This window comes from Orbicella franksi, chromosome 1 (genome assembly GCF_964199315.1).
Source record: "Orbicella franksi chromosome 1, jaOrbFran1.1, whole genome shotgun sequence".
Taxonomy (NCBI): Eukaryota; Metazoa; Cnidaria; class Anthozoa; order Scleractinia; family Merulinidae; genus Orbicella; species Orbicella franksi.
In genome coordinates, this window is record NC_138145.1 from 20,274,263 (window position 1) to 20,297,404 (window position 23,142).

At 40.8% G+C, this 23,142-nt stretch overlaps 1 protein-coding gene across 1 annotated transcript in view; it reads left to right on the plus strand.

The window, feature by feature from the left end:
- The window catches only part of LOC145485594 (uncharacterized), a 53,980-nt gene that overhangs the window by 2,889 nt on the left and 27,949 nt on the right, over nucleotides 1-23,142 (plus strand). The window contains exons 4-21 of the mRNA XM_081464257.1: nucleotides 192-1,803; nucleotides 2,526-2,567; nucleotides 3,187-3,339; nucleotides 4,683-4,773; nucleotides 6,020-6,246; nucleotides 6,641-6,793; nucleotides 7,178-7,268; nucleotides 13,106-13,344; nucleotides 13,917-14,069; nucleotides 14,788-14,878; nucleotides 15,531-15,757; nucleotides 16,750-17,054; nucleotides 17,406-17,544; nucleotides 18,145-18,473; nucleotides 19,038-19,176; nucleotides 19,827-20,146; nucleotides 20,284-20,434; nucleotides 21,430-21,537. Of these exons, the coding sequence (XP_081320383.1) occupies nucleotides 1,620-1,803; nucleotides 2,526-2,567; nucleotides 3,187-3,339; nucleotides 4,683-4,773; nucleotides 6,020-6,246; nucleotides 6,641-6,793; nucleotides 7,178-7,268; nucleotides 13,106-13,344; nucleotides 13,917-14,069; nucleotides 14,788-14,878; nucleotides 15,531-15,757; nucleotides 16,750-17,054; nucleotides 17,406-17,544; nucleotides 18,145-18,473; nucleotides 19,038-19,176; nucleotides 19,827-20,146; nucleotides 20,284-20,434; nucleotides 21,430-21,537 (3,142 nt within the window). The 5' untranslated portion in view covers nucleotides 192-1,619. The remainder of the gene's footprint in view (nucleotides 1-191; nucleotides 1,804-2,525; nucleotides 2,568-3,186; nucleotides 3,340-4,682; nucleotides 4,774-6,019; nucleotides 6,247-6,640; nucleotides 6,794-7,177; nucleotides 7,269-13,105; nucleotides 13,345-13,916; nucleotides 14,070-14,787; nucleotides 14,879-15,530; nucleotides 15,758-16,749; nucleotides 17,055-17,405; nucleotides 17,545-18,144; nucleotides 18,474-19,037; nucleotides 19,177-19,826; nucleotides 20,147-20,283; nucleotides 20,435-21,429; nucleotides 21,538-23,142) is intronic.

Genomic DNA, 23,142 nt, shown 5'->3' on the forward strand with positions numbered 1-23,142 from the left:
GTAAACTGGATACGTCTTCTTGAAAGAAAACTACGTGAAAAGAATAAGAAATTGACAACATTCGCTTATTACTAAGAAGGCGATACTTAAAATTGTATATCAGTTGTTCCTACGCGATGATCTTATTAATTACGCTCTTTAATGTCAAAACAAAACGATAAATAATGTATTGAAAATGCAAACTCTCTCAGCTGTTCAACAGGGATTTTCCCAGGCGCTGTTTACACAAGAATTACCACCTTGATCCGCTGAGGTAAGAGGAAGCCGTTGTCATCGTCTCTTATGCAGAAAAGAACTCTCAGCTGCGTGGGGAACTGTTCATCACCAGTTGTTTTAGAGGGTATGTTAGTGCACTCTTTCCTTCTTGCTAATCATAGTTATCTAAAATTGACAAAAAAGTCATCTTTGTGTGCTTTGAACTCGACTCGAGTTGTCAAACACCCTTTTTTTATTGTAAATGGCACAAGCCATTAAATAGGACTCTTTTTTTGCTTGCTAATATTTCTCATTCAAAATGAACAGCAGACCACCTTTCTGTACTCAAAACTCGACTAAGGGAATATGAGGCATGTAGTCAAAACCCTTGTAAAGGGAACTAACTAGTAAACAGGGCTAAGATGGAACGTTTTCTATTTGGTAATACTTAAAGGAACCACTGTACGTCACGGTTTGCGAATCTTGAAAAGTTTAGTCTAAATTGCTCAAGTTCGTCGTTTGTAATCCGCGTCAATCTTCTCCATTCTTAACCATACTTGTTTCTCTATGGTTTATTATTATCTCTACATGTTTTTCTATCTTTAGTAAACTATTATTGTCAGGTTTCCTTTAATTTAAAGGCAGTTTTGTTTTCAGACAAAAAAACCTCAAAATATCGTGACTTCTCTTTTGAATTGGAACTCGTATTCATATCACTACGTTTCAGTCACGTCATTTTACATCGATGTATCAGCTCTTAGTACTTATTATTCATCTGGCTCTAGTTAAATCAACTGGCAAGTGCTAATTCGTTATAGAACAGCAAGCCGTCCATTTTTCTGTTGAATATCCACTTTTATAAGGCCAGTTTTTGTAAACCAAGTGCCATATAAAGCGGCTTTCAATTGAGTGCCGGGAAACCAAAACCAAATCCGAGTGAGTTACTTAGAGCGGTTTTCAATTGAGTGTCGAAAGTAATCAGAGTTTTACTACGGTTTGAGATTGGCTGAGTAGTCTAATTGGCAAGTAATTGGTTTGGTTTTGGTTTAACGACACTCAATTGAAAATCGCTCTACCAATTACACTACTCAGGCAATCTCAGTGCATAGTAAAACCAAAGCCAAAGTAACTGCTTGCTTACTTTCCATACTCAATTGAAAACCACTCTATTTTCTTATTAAAAGTATTCTTTTCGTCTCACTTTTTCTGACAAATGTATTTCCAACTCGGATTTAAGGACGTTCGCGCTAATTGTTTCTGCGCAACCTTACTACGCACGCAAATTCACACGCCACATCATGCATCGCATGAGCATGAGCAGAATATTATTTGCAGCAAAACACATTTAGACGGTACTGCCCATGAGCAGACCATTATTTGCAGGTCACTTAGTTGGCTCTTGACCAAATAAAGGGAAGAAAAAAATGCCTCTAATGATAGAATACAATAAAAATAAGTATTTGACAAAAAAACTTGACGCGACTTTATTTTATAAGTTTAAAATACAGGTTGAGGCCGCTGGCAGGATTTCAACAATGAAGTTTTCTCTGTTCTGTTTGATGAGTTTGTTGATGGCGAATGTGTGCAGTGCTGGTCGAATATGGCAAGGTACATACTTGTAAAATCAATGTTGATACGGAATTTATTTCACACTATTGAATTCCAGTGTAAAATATATAAAATGCAGTCTTCTTTTCGCTGTTCATTTATCTCAGTTCGTATCTGCGTTTGTAAAATCAATCATTTTACTATTGCCAAATGTTTTCCAAATGGTTTTACTGATATCAGCTCTATTTAAAATAAATAAGAACAACAACAAAAACAAAAACACTAAAAGTCACAACGAAAATTGTCCGTTTTGTGTTGCATCTCATTTGCTAATTTTCTTTGGCATATTTAAAATTCTTTTAAATTACACTCGCCTAAAGGCTTGTGCATTTTTGAGAGAATTTTCAGATGTTTCTCGTGGTGTAAATCCTTAATTGCAATCCTTGTTATTACCTATACATTCTTTGCAGTGGCGTTTAATCAAGGAATTCCTTATTTATCCTTATACGTGTATCTGGCATCTTTTGATTCAGTTTAGGTACATGACTTTGAGAAGATTTTTTACACTGAAGGTTTACAACAAAAGAAATGATATAGAGGCAAGAAAAATTGACATTTGAGAAAACGATCACAAGAATGGATATAAATACGAAACAAGCTTTGAGAGCCTTATCTCTTGTATTGATTACGCTCACACCATGCTACTCTACATTTTGAAGTTTTCAAGCGTAAAGTTCTGGAATTAATTTATTAATTCAGTTGGGATGTTTTATTCATTGCAGATCTTATAGCACGAATGCGAAAGCGTAGATCAGTAGCTCCAGGTAAAAAATTAAATAAATAAATAAATAAATAAATAAATAAATAAATAAATAAATAAATAAATAAATAAATAAATAAATAAATAAATAAATATAAGCCTACTGATAATATTTATGGTTGATACAAATATGATCAATCCTAAAGTTAAGCGGGACAGAATTAGCCACGGGTTAAACAGCGGATTAAATTGAATCCATCTTGTGATAATCCACTAACCTCCTGGGTAAATAAAAACTGAAGCCAGTGGCAAAGTTGTTTGCGAGTGTACAGCGAAGGCAAAAAGGGTGAAAGACGTAAAAAAATTCCCTCTTAATCGATGATTACTCAAACAAAGAACTACGTGCTCGATACAGATGTGGAAGATTGACAGTCCGGCTACTTCGCGTCAGACATTTTTTTTGGGGGGGGGGGGGGGTTTGAAATACTACTACTTAACTATTCACTTGAGTATATTCAGTTTTATACAAAGAAGATGCGTATACGAAAGCCAGCTCTTAGCACTCCACTCCACGCGAACCTAAAATGGGAAAGCAACAAAGACTTGAGGAGAAACCAAAGCGATTTTAGGTTAATGATATTTCGTTTTCCTGTCTCCTTCTGTTTACTTGCGTTTCCTTGTAGCTGGCTTCTTGGATATCCACGTCCGAAGCGAAGGTTGTAATGATCCAGGCAAAGCACCCAACACATGTGGTATCGCTTACATCAAGGTGAATGGACGTGATCACTCTCCGCATGTCAGGGGTCATAACGTTGTTGTTGTGGACGCTACAACAGGTAATGCAGCAATCAAGCGCAGTCAATATGTTTTCTTGTTACTCTATTAGCACAATTTAAAGGAGCACTACCTCACCTCTCCCGTGATGTAGAACTGCAGGAAATGTTGCCCGCTAGACGTAAGCTTTTCCATAGAGACATTTCAACCGTTTTGGACACAGCCTCTTAGTGAGGGATGACACGAAGTGCCTCAGTGGTTTTCGCTTTGCCTTTAGAATTCATCATCATCAGTCCTCATCGCGCCATCGGACGCATAAGGCCTTCACAGTCTCTCTCCAGCGCGAACGATCTCGTGCCACCTTACGGATTTCACCCCAGGTCAAGTGTAAGGTCTCCAGTTCTTTCTCCGTTGACCTCCTCCAGGTTGTTCTAGGCCTTCCCCGTTGTCTTTTTCCCTTGGTGTCCAGAATAGACCTTCTTTAGCAATGTCGCTGGGGTCTTTCCTCAGTATGTGTCCAATCCAAGTCCATTTCCTCCGGGTTCATTTCCTTGGCCACTTGTGCAGCTTTCACATTCGAACATGCAGACCTTCCAGAGCCCCTATTAGCCAGTTTGTTCAGAGTTCCCGCCAGGCCTTCACAGCTACCGTAGCGGCCCCGGGCCCTGAGTCCCACTGTACTTCACCCTTCCACATTCGAACATCGTTCTGACGTTCCAGCAGCCAATGTTGGTTATGAATTTAGGTCCCAGAAAAGAGGGGGGTTTCGGCTGACGGAGCGTCATACTACCATCCCAGAGTGGTCCTCTTTCTGGCGACCAGTCGTCTTGCAGTGTAAATTTCCTTTGTCGGTTTCTGTAGTCGCTCATTAGTTTGAGGGAGTGACTAGCCCTCTGCAGACTTGACAGAGCCCCTATTAGCCAGTTTGTTCAGAGTTCCCGCCAGGCCTTTGCAGCTACCGTAGCGGCCCCGGGCCCTAAGTCCCACTGTACTTCACCTTGACAGGCAGTCCCCTACTCTGCTGTTGCCCACCTCCAACGAGGGAGGAGGTTAGAGGTTGGTCTTTGGGAGGTGCTTTAAGAATTACATTAGCTTAATTGGTACATAGTATTGCCGACCAGTGCAAAGGTTTTTGTTTTTCAACGAGCCGCTTTTCTCCCGTTCGTTTGTCGCTCAGTAAACTCGTCGCAGTGTAGAAAAATCCCTTGCACCCAAAGTAAAGCAGCAATAGTTACAGAGGGAGTAACGACGACAATAAAAAACAATATTAACAACAACAACAACAACAACAACAACAACAACATCCGCTTCAGCGATAGGGACAACTGCCAAGACAGCGACTACCATCGGACATGAGCACTTCAAGAAAATAATGCATGTAACGTTTTGTGCATTTCCATCTAAGGGGCTGTGACTGGGACAGCGTCTTTTGATACTCACGGGGATAGTGGAGCTGGTAACCGCCTGAGAGACTATCTTAACGGAATACATGGAGAGTAAGTGTTTTGTTTCCTGTTAATTGAACGTTTTATTTAGCTATTACTCGAATCCCAGAATAAATTTGGGTTATTTACAGTTTGGGTATTCCATCCTAGCTAAACTTAGTTGCCATGAAAGTGCAAAATATCGTAGTCTGAAGTAATGTACTTCAAATGGCTAACAACTTATTAACCGAAAGTGAGGTCTTTACGTGGGAAAATCTAAAACCATGACCTTGCTGTATTAAACGGGTGATAGCGAGGTCAATGCGGCAAGGAGGAGGTTTGAGATTTTCCTGTAAGGACCGAACGTTCGAGGTTAATACGTTGTCTATTACATGGCTTTCTGCTTTGTTTGTGCAGGCCCGTAGTCGGCCCAACACACCACTATGAAAGCCCCCATTCCTTTAATGGACGTCCTTCTATTGAGTACCATCAGTCTCTCTTAGTTTTCCTTAGCGAAATTCAAAAACGAAGAAAACTAGGCATGCACACTTGAGGGCTTTTTTTATCGCTTCTGGGTCGACCTACTACGTGAAAAGAGGGATATCTTGTAGTCTTCCTCTCTCTCTTGTACATTAATGAGCCAACATTATCAGCCGCATTTTCACGAATGGTGATTCATTAACTGGTTTGCTGTTCCTTTTTGGCGATTTAATTTTCTTTATAGTTTTTATGTTTATTATTTTCATTTACATCCTCAGTTTTTAGCGCTAGTTTTTTCTCGTTCTTGAACATTTTTATGTCTTTATACGTATGCCAACTCTAGCGAACAGGCGTTTACAAGACATCTGTATTCTCATGTATAAAGTTAAACATAGACTATGTCCTAATAGCATCTGTAACATTCTTAACGAGCACATTTCTGCATACAACCTGAGACAATCAGATTTTTCTACTCCTAGATACAACACTGTTACTTATGGGAAGCACTCTTTGCGTTATGTAGGACCCAAATTATGGGGCAAACTGTCTATGGCTGACAGATTAGCCAAGACACTGCAGGCTTTTACAAACTATATTCGCAAAAGGGATATAACTCGCTTAATGGACACCGGCTGTAAGGGCTGCATCCTATGCTGCACATAATGCCCTTCAAGTCATTTATTTTTTTTGTTGTATTAATTTTAGTATTAGTATAGTTTTTCAGCAGTGTCCCCTAATTAGTATGGTGTTTTTATTCCCAGGCTATAAGGTTTTTTGACACTTTAATAAAGTTCTCACTCACTCACACTCACACGTGCAATTTTCGTCCTCACCGCAGTAAAATCGCTTGTGTCGCCGTTCAAGATGAAGGTTCAAGATACGTGTCAGCAGCATTTGATGCTCTCAAGAGACTAGGGGCTACTGATCCCATCTTAACAGACTTCCGAGGATCATTCGCTTTTTGTGGGTACGCACGAGTTAAAAAGCCATCATGGGTTGCTCAGCAACAAGCAAACAGTGGCCAGGGACCCAGCGTGATATCTTTCAAAGTTCCGCTTACACCACGTACGTAATAATAACAAACAAGATTATTCTAGTAAAGCAAAAACGTTGAATCAAGTGTGTGTATGAAGTGATTTATCAAACATGAAAGACCGTGTTTGACCACATTTCAAACACCGAGAAGAGAGTCGCAAATACGACGCCCAGCGGAGTATTTTTGACGAACGTCGAAGTGTTTGGAAATCTGGTCAAACACTGTCTTGAGTGTTTGATATATCTTCGCAATCGAAACTTAAACTAAGGAGAAAACATAAAGATAAAACCGCAAAAATGCATACTATTAAGACCAGATATCCAAACACCGTCATGCTCACGATAAACTTGATGAATTATTAATGAGTTTGAGAATTTTTGTAAGTCATTTCTTGAAATTCATTTAAATTGCTCTATGTTTCAGATCCGTACGTTGATGTTCACGTTCGAAGTGAAGGCTGCGAGGATCCAGGAAAGGCACCCAACACATGCGGCATTGCTTACATTAATGTAGATGGCACAGAGCGCTCACTTCGCCGTAGAGGACATAACGTTGTCATCGTGGATGCTGGAACAGGTAATGCATGCCTTACTTGAGAGTTCAGCAAGAGGCCAGTTAATTAAGGAAAACATAATTGCACGGCTCACCTTGGACACGAGATCTACATGTATTACCCCAAGGGTAATAGAAAAGCTGCTTTTCACCTGACAAGCACTCGAAGGTCGAGAAAGACGACATGGAGAATTTCAAAAGCGATCCATTTAGGCGTTGACTTAAGAAGGACACGTTGCCTCGAGTTCGACTTTCTATAAACCGGACACCTCTCTAAGACGGACAGTTGGGCGGGTCCCGATGGTGTCTGTCTTAGAGAGCGAGTGTTGACTACATGTACATTTACATTTATTTGCTTAAAATGTCCAGATAAGACACGAACCAGGAGGATACTTTTATTTTATGTAGGTTCCGTGCTTGATGTTAAATCATTTGATACTCATGGGGATAATAATGCTGGTAACGGCCTTAGGGACTATCTCAACGGCGTACGAGGAAAGTATGTAACTTTTGATTATTTGTGATATTTGTATTGTTTTGAACTCGTTTTGACAAGCAACGTGGAAAGTGAGACACATTTGATATTTGAAATTTCACGACAGTGAAATACGATAAGATAAATAATGGCAATAGGACTGAGGGGAGTCCAATTCGGTCTGTAATCATGCGAGTGATTAACAAAATCGGATGACCGCGAAGCGGGAGTTTGATTTGTTAATCACGAGTATGATTACAGACTGGATTGGACGACACGATGTCCTGTTACAAATTAGTCATAACCATTACAATTTCGCACAAATGTAAAAGTTTCATTTGAAAAAGAGCTTTTAATAGTCATTTTTAAATGTCATGATTAAAACTATGGAGATTAGCTTGCTAAATGGCTTTTAAGTCTCTTTCAGAACAGTCACCGGAGCAGTCACCTCCACAATTTTACAAAGTCAGTCTCTTGAATTGGTTACTATAGTGATTGTAATCAATGTTTTGATTGGTGGATTTAGTAGAGAGGACTTAAAATGATTGGCTCATGTAACTGTCCGATTACAGGTGTCCGGTTACAGCCAACTGTCCGATTACACTGTCCGATTACTTTGCAGATTAATTAGAGCAAAATACAGCAGTTTGCGCACCAATCACAAATGAGGAAATTATAATTGTTACGATTACTCCCTGAATTTTACGACACGAGGTCCAGTGACCAATCAATCGTTTCTGTAACAAATTTTGAAAGTAAAACTGTCATGTATTTGGTTTTTGCAATCGAAGCACATGGAACAGAATGCGCATAAGTGCGCATGCTCATAATGTCAACCGCTGGCTCAATACACTACAACTCCTCCCCCTTAAGCCAGTCTCATACCCCAAAAGTTCACCACAACATGCTACTCTTAAAAATAAAGTCAGAGCCCTAGAAATGGGCAGTTCAATGTTCAAAGGTCCAGTCGGGCTGGGGGCTTCCTCTCTCTGGTAGGATATCTTCTAACAGGAACATGTTCAATCTGGCTCGGCGGGCTGCTAACTGAAGGTTTAGCCGCTGGATTGGATGGCTGAAAGCCCGTTTCCCGTGGGACGGTTTCTGTCTGCTCAGGCGGCTCAGCTACCTGGTCACCATGGTACTCGACGGGGGGCGGGAACAGCAACGGCTGGATAACTGGTGTACAGTTGTCTGCAACAGGAACATTGGAATCTTTGATTTGGTCTGTGTGTCGACGCCAAACTAGGTTAGGCCCAATCTCCACTTCATAAGACAGGGGTCCTAGTTGTGCACGCACAGTACCTGGTACCCACTTTGATTTTCCATTGTAATTTCGTGCTATTACTCTCTGGCCAATGGTAACATGCCGCGTTACAGAGCCACCCTTGGCGACAGACTGGTCTATCTGACAGTTGTTTATCTGGACGCTGAGATCTGGTTTCAAAAGGTCCAGTCGAGTGCGTAATCTTCTTCCCAAGAACAACCGGGATGGTGGCTCTCCAGTGGTTGAGTGAGGAGTGTTCCGATAAGCCAGCAAAAATCTTGCCAACTTAAGATTCAAGGATTTTATTTCAGTTTCACTCTTCATCGCACTTTTGAAGCTCCCCACACAGCGTTCCGCCAGCCCGTTGGTGGCAGGGTGGTAAGGTGCTGACGTGATGTGTTTGATTCCGTTTCTCTTAAGGAATTGCTGAAACTCTTCTGATGTGAATTGCGACCCGTTATCGCTAACCAACTGGGCTGGTATTCCATATCTGACAAATAACTTCTGAAGGACTTCTATGGTCTTCTCTGAGGTTGTACTAGTCATTCTCTCTATCTCTAGCCATCTTGAATGTGCATCCACTACCACCAAGAACATGCTGTTGAGGAACGGACCGGCAAAATCAATGTGAATTCGTTGCCAGGGCGACGAAGGCCACTCCCATGCGTGTACCGGTACTGTACTGAGCTCTCTCTGTGTTAGTTGGCAACCTGAGCAGGACTTAACCGTCAGATCAATTTCCTTGTCGATTCCAGGCCACCAGATGTAACTTCGGGCGAGGGCCTTCATCTTCACGACCCCCATATGTCCCTGATGCAGTTCTTCGAGAACTTGAGGGCGCAACTTTGGAGGTACTACGACTCTTATTCCCCACATCAGACAGCCTGATTGTAATGTGATCTCATCTTTGCGAACAAAATAGGGGTTGAGTGCAGGAGCAGTGTTGTGTGGCCAACCTTTACTGGTCATCTCATACACTTGAGCCAAAACAGGATCTCTCTGTGTTTCTCGCCTAACGTTATCCACTGTGACTGGCAGTGGATCAAACTACATCAAATTAAATACACCCACAGGGTCGACAACTTCTTCATCTCTGGATTCCTTTACGAGTGGAAGGCGGGAAAGACCATCGGCATTGCTGTGAACTTTAGTGTTCTTGTATTCAATGGTGTAATCATAGCCCGCCAGGAACAAGGCATAACGTTGCAGTCGAGCTGCAGTGACCACAGGGATGCTTTTCCGCGGATGAAAGATTGACGTTAAGGGCTGATGATCTGTGTACAATGTGAAAGAGCGGCCGAACAAATACATATGGAACTTCTTTACCCCCCAGATTATTGACAGGGCTTCTTTGTCAATCTGTGCATACTTTTGCTCAGTCTTGGTGAGTGTCCTTGAAGCAAAAGCTATGGGTCGCTCGGTACCGTCGTGCATCACGTGAGACAGCACCGTTCCAATACCGACAGGGGATGCATCACAAGCAAGCCTTAGTGGTAGGCTGGGATCATAATGCGTTAAAACTTGCTCTGACGTGATCATTTCTTTCACTTTGCGGAATGCTATCTCGCACTGTTCTGTCCATTTCCACTGATGATTCTTCTCCAAAAGTTGTGTCAGGGGATGCACTACTGTCGATAGGTTAGGCAGGAACCTGTGATAGTAATTGATTAGCCCGAGAAAAGATCTCACTTCAACTACATCGTTTGGACGTGGCGCATTCAATACTGCTTCTACCTTCTCTGCTGACTTGTGTAGGCCATCTTTGTCGATGTCATGTCCACAATAAGTTATCTTCTCCTTGAAAAACTCACATTTTGCCTTGTTTGCTCTCAACCCATGAAGCTGAAGCCGTCGTAGAACTTCTTCTAAGTTAGCCAGGTGTTCTGCATCATCCTTGCCAGTAATGATCATATCATCAAGGATACAGCTTGTGCCAGATGTTCCTTCCAGCACTTGATCAATGGTGCGCTGCCAGATTGCAGGTGCTGATGTGATGCCAAACACCAGTCTGTTGTACTGAAACAGACCCATGTGTGTGTTGATGGTGAGGTATTTCTTGGAACCTTCTTCCATCTAGTTGGTGGTATGCCTGACGAAGGTCAATCTTTGAGAATTTCTGCCCACCACTAAGCTTTGCAAAGATATCTTCAATGCGGGGTAAAGGATACTGCTCAGCTTGTAGTTCTGGGTTCACTGTGCCTTTGTAATCACCACAAACAATGGGCGTTGCCCAGTCGCTCCACTCAACTTTCGTGAGAATACCTTCATTCTGAAGTCTTCTCAGTTCTTCTTCAACCTTGGGCCTCAAGGCGTAAGGTACGGCACGAGCTTTGCAGAAATGAGCTTGGCTATCTTCTTTGAGGGTTAGCCTTGCCTTAGCTGATTTGAATGTTCCAAGTTTATCTTCAAAAACATCAGAGTATTTGTCTAGCATGGTCTGCAGACGCTCGTTAGCAATTGGTAGGGTTTGTGAAGCTTTCAGAGATTTAATAGCATACCAATCCAGGCGTATCTTGTAGAGCCAATCCCTTCCCATCAACACCGGGCCCTTATTCTTAAGCACATACAGATCCAACAGTAAGGGTTGCTGACCTTTGTACTCAACATTTGCCTTAAGCACTCCCAGTGGAACAATGCTTTCCCCCGTGTAGGTTTTCAACATTAGTTCCGTTTTGTGCAAGGGTTTGTCGTTAAATTTCTCCTCGTACAAATCATTTGGAATGATTGACACAGCCGAGCCTGTGTCCAGTTCCATTTTCAACGGTTTCCCTTCTACTTTCAGATCTACCCAGATTACATTACTGCTCGGTTTCCTCACATTGTGTATCTTCATGCTTCCTAACACATCTTCAAATTCATCACTTTCACTGTACTGAACAGTATGGACTTGAGTGTTTTGTGGTGTGTTGGGTGGTTGCTTCGGCTTACCTTGTCGTCTCGAGTTACAAACTCTGGAAATATGGCCCACCTTCCCACAATGATAACATGTCTGGTCCTTGAATCTGCAATTGTGTGATGCGTGCGAGTCTCCTCCGCATCGATAGCAACCTTTAGGCGTGAGGTTCGGCGGCGGCGGCGGCGGCGGCGGCGGCGGCGGCGGCGGCGGCTGGCGGTGGTTTGCTGTTATCTGAGATCTTGTCAACTCGAGGTTCTGCGTGCAGCTCACTGTGCAATTCCGAAGCATCACGAACGGCAGTTTCCATCGCTACGGCTATCTCCAAAACCTTGGAATATTTCAGTTTTGCTTCTGAAAGCAAACGCCTTTGTATCTGCATATTTTGAAGGCCACATACCAATTTATCCCGTAAAGCTTCGTTAAGGTTCGCGCCAAAATTGCAGTGAGTCGCTAGTTTCTTCAGTTCTACTACGTAGGCCAACACGGTTTCTCCTTCACGCTGATTTCGTTTGTAAAAACGAAAGCGTTCTGCTATTTCCAATGGTTTAGGACTTAAGTGTTGCTGAAGGGTCGTGACGATCTCTTGGAAGCTCTTCGTGGCTGGTTTATCCGGTGAAAGAAGGTCCCTCAACAATGTGTACGTTTTGCTACCGATCAAGCTTAACAAGGTTGGCACTTGGCGGTCCTCATCGATGTTGTTTGCTAAGAAAAACTGTTCTACACGTTCCGCATAAGTTTCCCATTTCTCTTGTGTCTCATCAAAACTCTCTATCTTCCCGATAGCAGTCATATTTTCGACGTTTTCCTACGACTTCATCCTCGTCGCCACTGTCATGTATTTGGTTTTTGCAATCGAAGCACATGGAACAGAATGCGCATAAGTGCGCATGCTAATAATGTCAACCGCTGGCTCAATACACTACAAAAACAGTATTTTGAGAACTTATTTTGAGCGAAAACGGAAGTAGCGCTTTCCATAAGTTTTAAAAGTTGTGGGAAACTATAAATTATAGCGCGCGTAATTGACGTGCGAATGGTGTAGGTATCCACTTACAAAACATTGTTATTGGATACCTGTAATTGGACACTCTCGTGATCGCGCGTCGGTTACGTGGCACATAGCGCGCGGAGAACCAATCACGATTGAGAATTTTGTTATAGATAGGATTAATGCAATAATTTGCAAACCAAGAGTCAAGAAAGACTCAATTCTACCTCACTTGGGAAGGAAAGAAATTCACTTCCTTGATCTTTATTTTACATTTAATTGTTGCTTTTTGGAGATTCTCGATAAGGATATTGTATTATCGTTGTTAACTAGAAATAATAACAATTAACAAAAAAATAAATCAATGAATACATAACAACAAATTATGTTGCGGCCAAATATGTGCTTGACAAATAGGTTATGCTTTTTTTAGAATTGTTTACAATGATCTGTTGACAAAGTTTGACGAAACCCGTAATTTGCCTTTAAAATATTATTTTCTTCTAGAGTATACACGAACGCATTTTGCTCGAATTCAAATGAAATACTTTTCACTGACAAACTCCCTTCCCCTCCAATAAAGAGAATCATTCTCAAATTTCCTAATGTAAAACAGCATCAACAATCGTAATATCTTTCGTCTCCCACATTTTTGAGTAGTCACCTTTTAAGACTTGTCACCTGTTAGGACTTTCTCATTTTTCTCATTACAGTAAGATCGTTTTGATCGCTGTTCAAGATGAAGGTACAAAGTTCTTGTCACCAGCAGTTGATGCTATCAAAGGAGTAGGCGGTGTTGATCCCGTCATGATAGAATACCGAGGATCATTTGCTCTCGTCGGATACGCAGACGCAGCCACAAATAGACCAGTCTGGATTGCGCAGCAAGTGCGAGGAAGAGCCCAGGGACCCAGCGTGATCTCGTCGAGAATTCCACTCTCACCAAGCAGGCGTAAGGATAAAGTTAATCTCAAGACTGTGTTTGGGTTTAGCTAGGCTATTATTCAGGCAATAAGTAAAGCTTGACGTGATTGGAAAACGTGCGCAATCGTATGAAAACCGGTAATTTACGTTTTAAACTCCCGTTAACTCTCTGTCACTCTGATCGATGAGATCTTATGCAAATTTCGCTTCTGTTCGCGATCACCAGTGTGGGCACATATAACTTTAGCTAAGGTATATTTTATTGTGTAAATAGTGTCCCCAATTAGATTTTTTAAGCTAAATACTATTGACACTTAAATTAAGTCTTTCATTCATTCATTACAACCGATGATAATGCTCATTCAGAAAAAAAAAATCGTTTTAAATCACGCAAATGGTAAAAGATGGGAGCACTGCGATTATTACAAACAGTCAACATTCTCGCTCGAACTTTCAGAGGCGTTTCAAATGTCTTTAAGAAGCGATTCCCTGCCATTACCAAGGTCTTCACCAATTGCAGAATCTGAGCGTCGAAAATTTAGTAAAATTTATACCTGTTACATCACTAACGGATTTTCTGTATTGCTTGTTTGCTTTTAGCTCCTTCTGTGGATGTTGACGTTCGAAGTGAAGGTTGCAATGATCCACAAAAAACTCCCAACACATGCGGAATTGCTTACATTAGGGTGAATGGAAAGGACCACTCTCCTCATATCAGGGGACATAATGTTGTAGTTTTGGATGAGGCTACAGGTAATATAAGATGTGCTGCCGATTCGATAGTTTTTAACCAGAACAAAACAGGAGGTGTCCTGAGTTACTAGACATCTTGCCTCTGGCGCATATTTCTTCCTTTACTCGGTAATCAAAGCTGATAAATTAAAGAGTAGCGCAACACTGTAGTGCTACAGAGGTTCGTGTCGTCCCTGGTAGTGGTTATTGCTTGCTTTGGAATATCTTGCGGGTGAATGGTGAGCTTCCTAACAGAGACACTAGACGCATGTTCACAGTAATCCTCGTTGCTTCCTGATTGGCTGTTGTATTGCATGGTAGTTTGGCTGGTATCTCATTTTTGATACACAGCTTAGCAAGCTTTACCGCTTGTAAGTATAAGTATAATGCTGTTTTTTTTCCTACGTTGAGACATATACAATAGAATAATATCACAGAAAGAAGAAATACATGTTATTCTCCGCTGTGCAATTCAATGTCTAGAACGATTGTAAGTCTTCAACTTATTCCTTTAAACAAAAGGCGCTTAGCTGTCGCGGGCTGCACAGAACTCTTTTGTAAATAGGCCAATATTTGACTTTATATCTTAGTTAATTAAATGTCATGCAACATAATCATCATGTAACTATGTATTTTTGTCTTTTGTTATAATAAAGTGTTATTTATGATTTACTTACAGTTATTAATTTCAGGTGTCTAAACAAGACACAAATAAGGTAGATACTTTTACTTCACGTAGGTTCCGTGCTTGATGCTAAAGCATTTGATACTCATGGAGTTGGTTCGGCTGGTAACAGCCTCAGAGACTTTCTTAACAATATACAAGAAAAGTATGTAACATTTGATTTTATAAAATAACTGAGCCACTACGCGCGCTCTCATTGGTCGTAGGTGTGTTTAGATGAGAGTATGCAAACACGGTTGTGACGTTTCAGATTCGCGCGTATTTTTGAGAATTATTTTATAAAAGCAATATAGCTCTTTTTTCCGTGTTTACTTGGCCTCATCTAAACACTCGGAGGGTTGGGAGAATTTCCAAAAGTTATGCAAACCCGAGATGTAGTCGAGGGTTCGCATAACTGTCTCAAATTCTCCCAACCCTCCCCGTGTTTAGATGAAGCTATGTCAAAGGGAAAAAGTGCTCTATTGCTTACTGTATAGCTTTGTTCTCTGAATAATGTACAGACCGACGGCGGGACGGACGCACGGACAGACAGACAGACAAACAAACATGCCTTTATTTTATCTCGAATTTACAGAGAAGCTAAGAAGCTAATATCTTGGAGAAAAATAAAAATGTAAATATGAAAGGAACAAGAACTACTACTAAATATTATGTCTGTGAAACAAAGTCTTTTTCAATTTACATTTAGTACGAATGTCTGATAAGTTTTCTTTGAGGTGGGAAGTAGAAGCAGCTCACAAGCTGTACTTGGTGAACCGTGCGATTATGTATTTCAGCGCTTTTTATTCTTAACGCAGCAAAATCGTTTTGGTCGCAGTTCAAGATGAAGGTTCACGATACATGTCTTCAGCAGTTGACGCACTTAAGAGACTGGGCGCTGTTGATCCCGTCACGCCAGACTTTCGTGGATCATATGCTCTTGTGGGAAATCCGCGAACGGTCAGCCCACCGTGGATTACACAACAAAGGAGACTAAGTGCCGAAGGACCTAGCGAGATAAACATAAACATCCCGCTTTCATCAAGTGCGTAAGAACGTGTGTGTTAGAGCGGTTTTCTCTTTGGTGTCGTAAAACCAATATCAAAGTAATCCGCACACGGGACAATCACAAATGCCACAGACAATCTAGCTGACCAATCAAAACTCCAAACAAATACATGTAGCTGACGTGAGGAGCGGGAAGACGTCTGTGAGTCACGATTGGTTTTGGAGTTACTTTTGATTGGATGACAAAGTCGTGGGAGGTTTGTTTTAAGCCAATCGCCTTTCGTAGAATAGTAAAAAGCCGCATATAAGAACCTAGTGGTTGAAGAATCTACAGGCTGAAATTTGGCATTTAAATACCCAAATATACATGAACCTGTTTAGCCTGGCAAAGAAAAATACGTCCTTATACAAAAAGTCACTCCGATTTTGATGGTGAAAATTCTGAATTTAATTGTATGAGAAACTTATGAAAAAAAGTTTGTGTGTATTTCTTTTCTTCGATTTACATTTTTTTTTTTGGATTTTCACTAGAAATATTTTTTCCATAAAGCTAGAGTGCAATATAGACAATTTAAAATCTATATATCTAATAAAATAAATTATAGAAATATATTGGCAAGCATTTTTGTTGTTGAAAATACAAGTGCTAAACCATTATGTATTAGTAGTGCAATAAGTCTGCCAGTGGTTACACTACGATAAAATGTGAAAAATAAGGACCCATTAAGAACCTTATCAGCCTGAATCGTGAAAAACTACCCTAAGATATAAGAACCTGTTCAACCTGACCTCGAAAATTCTAGGCTCTTATCTGCGGTTTTTTACTGTAATGCAAAACCAAAGGCAATAAGAATTGCTTTTAACACTCGAGTGAAAACCGCTATAACTGTATTTTAGCAAAATGGTATTTGCTTGATTTGAAACTATTATTTTCAGTATAATCATAGTGGTTGTTCAAGACTATTCAGGCTTTCATCTTCTCAAATAGTACTTTACAATGAAAATCTACTTATTACATTAATTACTTAGATTGCCTTGGTGCTCTTGGCTTGGAAAACGGTGGAATCCCTGACGGACAGTTAAGTGCCTCTACAGAGTGGGACGCCCATCTTAATGTCCCTATGGGCAGACTACGTTCTGCGAGGTCTTGGTCAGCTCGCGTCAACGATGCAAATCAGTGGTACCAGGTTGATTTGGGTAGCGAGTACACCAAAGTGACGGGTACAGCCACCCAAGGAAGAGGTGATCACCCCCAGTGGGTAACTAAATACAAGCTGCAGTACAGTAAGGATGGAGTGAACTTCAACTACTATCGGGAACAAGGTGCAGTGAAGGTTAGTCATAAGACCGAAAAGCTGATAAACTTAACTGTCAATAGACCCTTTTCGATATATTAAAATTCTAACTTTGCCCCCAGGCTTTTGGGAATAAAACAAAAGGAATCTCATAGAGTATAATCAGGGATGAGTCATTAATTTCTTTTGTTTTATTCCCCCCAAGCCTCGTAGCCAAGTTAGATTTTTTATGTATGGAGAATGGTATGTTACATGAAATGCAGCAAATGTAAGCAGCGTTTGAAGTAAGCTGCGTCCTGTCTTAAGTCAGTTTTAATTTCATATTTTATTAGTCTACTGTTAAGTAAGTAATATGGTTATGAATTTGTTTCTTTTTTTTTATCGATTTAGGAATTTCTTGCAAATACAGACCAGCACACGGTTGTTTATCACGTGCTCATTCCACCAATTATGGCTCGCTACATCCGGTTTAAAATACTCACTTGGCACGGACACATATCAATGAGGGCGGAGGTCTATGGTTGTCCAGGTAATTCTCTACCTGCACGTGTTGCATTTAATTGACAATTACTCTAGAACGGAAGGCAGCGGTCATGCTTTTAAATAGCCAAGTGGATTGCCTCCCGCTGGTTGGGATTCTCAAGCCTATTATGTCTATTTGAAATATCTCTTTCTTTCAGTTTAAGTGGCATGCCTGAGAACTAGCTAGTTGTAGCTAAGCGCATCGACCATTAGAAACATTCAACAAAAGTTTCGTAAGCGTAATGTTCTCACAAGACTACGTGCGATTATCGCGTCAAGGACGAGCCTTAAAATAAAATGAAATTTTTTTCTTGTCGACAGTGACATGCAATGTTAGTTGTAGGCGGCAAAAATCTGCACCGGCAAAATCGGGTCGCAATTATGTGCTATTGAAAAGAACAAGGAAATATAGGATAGACGACTTTTGTTGACTATCCAGTTGCTTGGTAAGCCAATCACAGTTCACGATTCTGTCAAAACGAACTACCGTCATAAATCGAGCCAATGTTTGTAATTATTTTTTGTAATAGTAGATCGACTGACCGTTACACGACCATGACTTATAGTTGTTCTATACCAGATTTGTTGACGTATTTTTAAATGACAGGATGTCGACAAGCTCTTGGAATGGAAAATGGTGTTATCAGTGACGAACAAATCAGTGCTTCTTCACAATGGGACGCCAATCACGCCGCCGTTCAGGGCAGATTGCACTTTAAAGCAGGTGGAGGCAAGCAAGGAGCTTGGTCAGCTCGTGCCAACGATGTAAACCAGTGGCTCCAGATTGATCTAGGTAATATGTACACCAAAGTGACTCGTGTAGCAAGCCAAGGTCGACAAGGCAGTGATCAATGGGTAACTAAATACAAACTTCAGTACAGTACAGATGGAGTAAACTTCCAATACTACAAGGACGAAGGACAAACCGCAGACAAGGTAGAGTAGGCGTTCAATTAATCTGTTCCATGCTACGTTTTAAGAGCACGCTGGTTCTTTTTCACGTAGGAAGTGATTCCAGCACTTTACAAGATGTTACTTGATACCGTGATTGTAGCATCAACTGATCAAGAGTGTTCATAAAGACCATCAAAATCTACGTCTTGGAAAGTGCTGGAAACCGTTTGAGCCACCTTAAGGTTGTAGTATTCCAGATTACGACGGCGACAAAAAGATCGGAATAACTGTCTCTTTTGGTAACGTGAGTCCATAAAACTTATTGTTGAATCGCAAACATGGCAACTGATATTGACCACGCTTTCTTTTTCTTCTTGGAAAGAAGAATTTCCCGTAGTCAAAGCTGGGTAACACTGAAAGAAAACTTACAGAAAAAAAGGCCGCATCGTAGTGAAACAAAAAATTTCATGTGTCTACGGACCACCATAGCCTTGTGGAAGCACATTCATCCGATTACCTTATATGAAATAGCTGCATAACTTACTCCTTAGGTAAAGAAGTTTTTAAAGTGATAGAGTCCTAACAATGTGTCATTATACTCTGTAGGAATTTCTTGGAAACGCAGACCAAAACACTGTTGTTTATCATGCACTCTATCCAGCAGTTAGCGCGCGTTACATCCGGTTTCGACCACTCGTTTGGCACAATCACGTATCAATGAGGGTCGAGGTTTATGGCTGTCAAGGTACTACAATTTGTTTTCCTTTTAGTCAATCTCCTACAATACTCAGAAGGTATACCATTTTTCGTTGAGCAAGGGTAAATAAGACCGTCAGAAATCATATGTTTATACGTTAAGACTATTACTATTAACTGGGGTGTGTCTTTTCTGGGGGTGCGGGGGTGCAGAGGCGCTTCGGAATCAGGCAAACCATATTTGTGAAACTGTTGTTTTTTTTTTCGGACTGGCTTTTAAAAAACCTTACGGTGGCGGATCCAGACGTTGAGCTAAGAGGGGGGGGGAGGGGGGGGGGAGGGTTGTTGCTTGCCCAGCCGGGTTTTCTTCCATCTGTGATTTTTTCTTTTTTTACCCAAAATAAAGAGGTAGCGGGACGGCCCCCCTAGATCCGCCAATGCCTTACTGAGCGTATGAATGAAGCAAATGGTATCTGTAAATCTACAGTGGTGGTGAATTTAAGAGTCCTTGTAGAGCGCTTTAACTTCAGTCACGACGACAGCAAAATTGGTTTTCCAAAACAATGAAACGGTGGCCATGTTGGTGTTCCAAACCAATCATGTGGGAGATCAACTCTTTTCTGAATGTAAACACTTTCTTTTGTTCCAAAAATTTACATGGCTACAATACATTTGTATTGAATTTTTATTGAAAATAAGGATGTAGAGATGCTCTTGGAATGGAAAGTGGTGTCATCACTGACGGACAAATCAGTGCTTCTTCACAATGGGACGCCAATCACGCCGCCGTTCAGGGCAGATTGCACTTTAAAGCAGGTGGAGGCAAGCAAGGAGCTTGGTCAGCTCGTACCAACGATGTAAACCAATGGCTTCAGATTAATTTGAATGGGTACGTTACATTGACACATGTGGCAAGCCAAGGAAGGAATGCCCACGACCAATGGGTCACTAAATACAAGGTGCAGTACAGTACAGATGGAACGAACTTCCAGTACTACCAGGAACAAGGCAAAGACAAGGTGAACTAGACTTAAACCCTAAGTAAATTTTTTTCAATTTCTTAAAAATTATTTTTGATTCTCTCTATGTTCAACTTGTTTATTTCTAAATTATCAACGAGAATAGTACTTTAATTATTCATATTTTATTGGTTTAGGAGTTTCCTGGAAACACAGATCGGGACACTGTTGTTAGTCATCAACTTAACCCGCCAGTTGAGGCACGTTTTGTGCGTTTTCGACCAGTCACTTGGAAAAATCACATCTCAATGAGGGTGGAGCTCTATGGGTGTGCAAGCGTATCCCCAGGTACAGTTGGACACCCTAATTCAAATATGTCATTTCGAACTCAAAACTTTTTTTTCTAGATTTGCCCTCGTTATTCAGTCTTCGACAGTCGGCTATTTATTGAAGCTTCCTCGTAGTGACAAACAGTGGAACCACACGAATAAAACTCGTTTTAGCCTGCTTAATAGATGGCCTGGATACCGGCTTTTAATAAGCACTTAATGACTGGCCCCAATGGAAACAGTGAGTTTTGTTTCCCCAAGACCCTCAATGTTTCCCGAGGCGAAGCCGACGGGAACATCGAGGTCGAGGGAAACAAAACTCACTGTTTCCCGCAGAACCAGCCATTAAGTGTTTTGTTATACCTCCCAACTCAAAACTAGAAAAAAAAAAAAAAAAAAAAAAAAAAACTGCGAAGAAATCGTTTGCTTGAGGCCGGCTGCCTGAAAAATTGGCCGCGGTTTTAAGGAGCACGACCTGATCACGTGCGAGTGGAAAGTTCAAGTTGTTGTTTCTCTAGGTAGTTTTGTTCGCCCTAGGGAGTTAATGAGTTTTGACCCACGACACGTGACACGTTCTCCGTCAATCGGAAAACGTATTTGAGTTGGGAGGTATAACAACAACTGTTGCGTACTTTCGAGAGTAAACAGTTTCGTTTAAGGTACTTAACGAGATAGTAAGAAATACATTGTTCTACTCTCTCTATGAGAGTGATAATATGACGGGAAAAAAAAAAAAGGAAAGAAGGGCTTATATCCGTGGCGCAAATAAATTTTTGTTGTTTACATATATAGGTGGGCCAACAACCGGATGCTTATAAATGGGGTAGGAGAGATTTATATCCGGAATTTTTTGGAAAACCCATTAAACCTAAATGAAAAAAACTAGGGGAGCCCAAATACGAATTTAATAGGACAGTAAGGAGTAGCAGAAAAGTCATTGCACATGTTACTATGGCGAAACTATGCATTAAATATGCGTTAAGACTGATATTTCTTACTTCTCTGCTGTTGCAGACCATTGCGCGAACAGTCCATGCCAGAACGAAGCCACGTGTGTCAATCTTCAGGCAGGCTATCGCTGTGATTGTAAAACTGGTTATTCTGGAGATAACTGCGAAACAGGTGATGACTGACCACCAAAATGCTATGCTAAAATGGAGAATTAAAAATGTCTTGGCCGAGAAAAGTAATTTTGGCCACTTTTTGTTGTAATAGACGATTTGCATGATGGCGCATTTGACTACAACTACCACAATCCTAGCTTCTTATGTTAATTAGGGAAATTGTTATTTAAGCCCTCAGTAGGGCTTCAAAATTAAAATAATCAAGAAAAAACGAAAGGAAATCTGGTAGTTGTAGTCAAATGACAACAACGTGCAAATCTGCTATTAAAACTATTTCCAACGATGAAGTTATTGATCAATCGAGTGATTGACGGATTGGGAAATACTTTCATTGATAAATTAAGGTTTTTTGTCGTGACAGGTTAAGCGGAGAACCAATAGTAGCACAGACCTGCTGCCATTGGCTCTGCCTTAACTTGGTCTAAATAAGTTTTAAACTCAATTTCTTTGTCTACCAAGCGATAGGGAGATATAAAGAGACGACATATTGATACAAAGATCACGCATTTCCGTACTAACTTGTCAGCACGGCGCCATGTTGAATAATTATGACGTGTTTCAGCTGATGTCAGTGTTCCATGCAAGACAACGTTGATTTCTATTTCTTGAAATTTGCAGCAACCGATATACGTCAAAATTGTAGCACGCCGAAAATTGAAAAGCGAAAATAGGCGATATTCGACTGCGATTTCTCAAACATTCAATTTTTTTTTCCCATTTCTTAAAAAAAGAACTGGAATTTGGAATTCATTTCTGACGGGCTGACGTCTAGTTTTTAAAACATGGGAGGTTACCTTTTTGTTTTCATTATCAAGTAAGTTATAGGTAGTAAATGTCAGTTACAAATAATAGTTGTTGCTGTCACCGGTAGCAATAGCTAATCGAGCAAAAATATCCCGACATCTCAGACCAGTTGTAGCTACAGGATACAAGGTTCAACGTAAAATTACGTCTGAAACAGGTAAGGGCAGCTATGAACAACCACTAATGACGTGAAGTTTATATGAAATAATTCATATATGAACTGCGGTTGTAGATGAAAGTGAAGAATGATCATCGCAGTTAATATTCCAATTTAAGCAATTGGAAAGAAGAAGCCTGAAAAAATCAGGGCTTCAACGGGATTCGAACCCGTGACCTCCGCGATACCGGTGCGATGCTCTACCAACTGAGCTTTGAAGCCACACATTGGGAGCGAGGTCAATTAGTTGAGTTAATATCTTCCCGTGAGGAGTGAAATGATGTGAAGTTTATATGAAAAATAAACTTCACATCATTTCACTCCTCACGGGAAGATATTAACTCAACTAATTGACCTCGCTCCCAATGTGTGGCTTCATAGCTCAGTTGGTAGAGCATCGCACCGGTATCGCGGAGGTCACGGGTTCGAATCCCGTTGAAGCCCTGATTTTTTCAGGCTTCTTCTTTCCAATTGCTTAAATTGGAATATTAACTGCGATGATCATTCTTCACTTTCAACAACCACTAAATAATCAAAACTTATTGCCTTCTAAGTTACATGTACTTTAGTTTGGTTTCAAGTTCAAATATGTCAGTCTCATATGCCGGTACGTCTCCTAAATAAAGTGATTCATAATTCACT